The 3,658-nt window shown below is 43.7% G+C and overlaps 1 protein-coding gene across 1 annotated transcript; it reads left to right on the top strand.

Moving 5' to 3' along the window:
* The first annotated feature begins 282 nt into the window (after positions 1 to 282).
* On the top strand, positions 283 to 3,362 carry LOC105033874 (sialyltransferase-like protein 1). The gene is given in 5 exon segments (XM_010908839.4): positions 283 to 467; positions 470 to 559; positions 562 to 632; positions 635 to 857; positions 860 to 3,362. Coding segments are annotated over 5 exon segments (1,197 nt in total). The 5' UTR covers positions 283 to 451; the 3' UTR covers positions 1,657 to 3,362.
* Positions 3,363 to 3,658: the final 296 nt, after the last annotated feature.

Consider the following 3,658-nt stretch of genomic DNA (forward strand, 5'->3'; position numbering starts at 1 on the left):
AGAGGAGAGATGTTGATGCTGAAGATGAAGAAAGGGAGCAATTGAAAAGGAAGTAGAAAGAGATGAGGATAAAAATATTTGATTATTTTATAAAATAATAATATCATTTCGGATATATAGAATATATTATATTTTTTAAAATTAAAAAATTAATTTAAATAAAAAATAAATTATAATAAAAAATAAAAAATAAATTATAATAGAAAGGGAAAAAAAAAAAAAAAAGTTCCGAGACAAACCCACTCGCAAGTTGCGATGCAACCCATCTGCCATTGCCTCCTTCATCGTTTTCCGATTAATACCGCATCGAACTGATTCTCTGCTTCGGCAATCACCATTAGAACTCTCAAAGCTTCGGGTCGATCTAACGGTGGACGGACATGAAGCGATCCCTCCGCCTCTCCTTCCTCCTGCTCCTCTTTCTCATCATTTTCACATAACGGTGGAGGACATGAAGCGATCCCTCCGCCTCCCCTTTTCCTCTTCCTCCTCTTCATCGCCCTTGCCACTGCCCTTAGCTGCTGCCGGACTCTCGTCCGCCTCGGCCTCCCCTCCGTTCCCCTCCGGTCTCGCCGCCGCCGCCCGCCGCTTCTTCCATCAACGAAACCCTCGTCCTCGTCGCCGCCGCCGCCGCCACCGCCCCGCCGCCGATGTGGCGCTGGAGAGAGACGTCGACGACCTCCTCTCCAGCACCTTCTCCTCCTCCACCATCTCCAGCGGCCGCTACCTCTCCATCTCCCTCCGCCGGTGGCCGGCCCACGCGGACGACGGCCGCCCACTGTCCCTCGCCCGAATCCGCTTCCCCGCCCGCCTTCCTCTCTCGACAATCCATCATCACATCCTCCCGGAGTTCCGCCGCGCCTCCATCGCTGGTCCCTCCTCCGCCGGCACTTCCAGCCGGACGTCATGTCGGAGCTCCTCTCCCTCATCAAACGCCCCATCGACTTCCATTTTGGCTACCCGGACACTGGCCGGCCCTACGCCACCTGCGCCGTCGTCGGTAACAGCGGCATCCTCCTCAATTCCGACCATGGCGACCTGATCGACGGCCATGATCTCGTGATCCGCCTCAACAACGCCGCCACCAAGGGCTATATCCGGAAAGTCGGCGGCAAGACCTCTCTTGCCTTCATCAACAGCAACATCCTCCACCACTGTGCTCGGAGGGACGGCTGCTTCTGCCACCCTTACGGCGACTTCGTCCCGATCCTCATCTACATTTGCCAGCCGGCGCATTTCCTCGACTACGCTATCTGCAACGCCTCCCACAGGGCTCCATTGCTCGTCACCGATGCCCGGCTCGACGTCCTCTGCGCCCGAATGGTCAAATTTTATTCCTTGAAGCGGTTCGTGGAGGCGACAGGGACGCCGCTGGAGGAGTGGAGGAAAGCTCATGACGAGAGGACGTTCCATTACTCGACGGGGATGCAGGCTGTTGTGCTTGCATTGGGAATTTGCGATCGAGTTAGTGTTTTTGGATTCGGGAAGTCGGCCAAGGCGAAGCACCATTACCATACCAACCAGAAGGCGGAACTGGACTTGCATGATTATGAGGCTGAGTATGCTTTTTACCGGGATTTAGTCCAGAGGCCGCAAGTAATACCTTTCCTTAATGATTCTGGATTTAAGGTCCCTCCAGTGGTTTTTTATCATTGAGCTGTTTGAAGTTTGTGGTTTGAATTCAATCTTCGGAGACCATGATCTAGTTGTAGTTGTAAATTTTCACAGAAAAGAGAGGTAAAAAAGACGAATTAGATGCGAGGGACATTTTTGCAATGGAAATTTCTTATGCTGGAAAATATTTCATTATGATTTTTGGTTGAAAAAATTCAACCATTAAAGCATTTACTTTTTAACTAGTCCAATAAAGTTTGGTCCCAATTAGAAAAGTAATACAAGTAAAGTTACATTTCATACTTCTCCTGGCTTGCTTGTGCCATGAACGTGCATGACTCTTTGCGAGGCAGACTAACCATGCACGTGTGGAAGCCTGTCTTTTGCTTTGCTTTTAATTGCTTTGACTTGTTCCAAAGTTATTTTGGTATTTATTTCGATGTCCTGCACGCATTGTTTTGATTTGTTCCGGAGTTATTTGGTGTTTATTTTGATGTTTAAATAATGTTTAATTTCAGGATTTAGTTAGCTAGCCATGGAGAGGCCTTTATAACCAGACTAGCTGTTAAGGGAGCATTATTAGTGCATAACGGCTAGTAACTTCCCCATTTGCTTATTGCACCCTCTACGGACTAGCATCTAGTTGTTAGAGTTGTTACCTGACCTATCTCTATATAAAACCGTGATGTAGCTCTCAGCACTGCATATTAGAAGTCCCTTTCCCTGAGATTGTTGTCGCCTGCTCTCTTTTCACTTTTCACTTGTCTACTTTTCCACTGCTTCTGCGACAGCCAACTCCTGCTCTCTTTTCACACTTTACTCGCCTAGCTTTTTCACTATTTCTACTACCATTTTCCTAATATTTTATATGCATTCAAAGTATTGATTTCGAGTAACTCAAGGAGTCAATTGAGTGTTACAGCCATCTACTTTGCATGAGAAGCACAATAACACTCTTAGGGCAAAACCTAGCATGCCTCTAATCCATGTTCTCCTTTATTCTAATTTCTTATAAATTGTTGCTTTCAGATTTTATTCATGATTGTTTTGTCACTCAAAGTCTTAGTTTTCCAACTTCATAAATATCTAGCTCCAACATATTACTCATACATCATGTGAGAAGGTGGTGTTGTATACTGTAAATATTGAATAATGGAGATATGATCATGAGATATTGTACAGTTTGTTTTTAGATTATCATTTGTTTCTGCTGATATCTTTTCCTGAAATGGAAATACGTTTTCAACTTAGTTGTTCTTTTTTCATTCTTATGTAAAATGCTGCCAAGGCTTTTCTCTTTTCTCACCTTTGCAAGTACCAAATTGTTTTGTTTCATTTTTCTCTTTCCTTGAGCATAGCTGTAACATGTTTCCAGTGTTTGTGCACCTGTTTAGAATTCAGGTATCACCTTCCTGATCCTGTGTCTGGTGAAACAAAATCATTTAGTCTCACTTATACTTTCTACGGTGGTGGCTTTGTGGGCATCACTGTTTTCAGATTTTTTTTTTTTATTTAAAACATCAAGTTATCATTGTATTTACTGTGATGACCTTGGGTTCCTGTAAGGCCCATGTGAGGTTATCTGATGTTGTTGGTTTGATCCATGATTCTTTTGTCTTTACTTGCAACAATATTAGCTTGGAGTATGTATTGCACATGTATAAGACAACAAGATACTGTCTGAGGTCCTCTGATGTTGTTGGGTTGATCCATGATTTTTTTTCCTTTACGTGCAAAGTAATTAGATTGAAGTATGTATCACACAAGTACAAGAAAACAATAAATTGTCCTATTTTGTGATCCTTGTTCACAAGGAGTGTGAGTAATGACATGAAACTATAAAATGGATTGTGACTTTGAAGGTAGAAAGAAATCCTGAAGCAAATCAATTCGATGTCATTGCATTCCTGTTGGCCATCTAACTTCCCAATGGGGCAATTAATTCATGATGTCTATTGCTGTTTTCAGCTTCTACTTGACAATTGTCCTCTCATCTTCCCTTGTCTATGCACTGTGTGCATGTTTCATGTCATTATCTAGAAAA

Source organism: Elaeis guineensis, chromosome 9 (genome assembly GCF_000442705.2).
Source record: "Elaeis guineensis isolate ETL-2024a chromosome 9, EG11, whole genome shotgun sequence".
In the NCBI taxonomy this organism is placed as follows: domain Eukaryota; kingdom Viridiplantae; phylum Streptophyta; class Magnoliopsida; order Arecales; family Arecaceae; genus Elaeis; species Elaeis guineensis.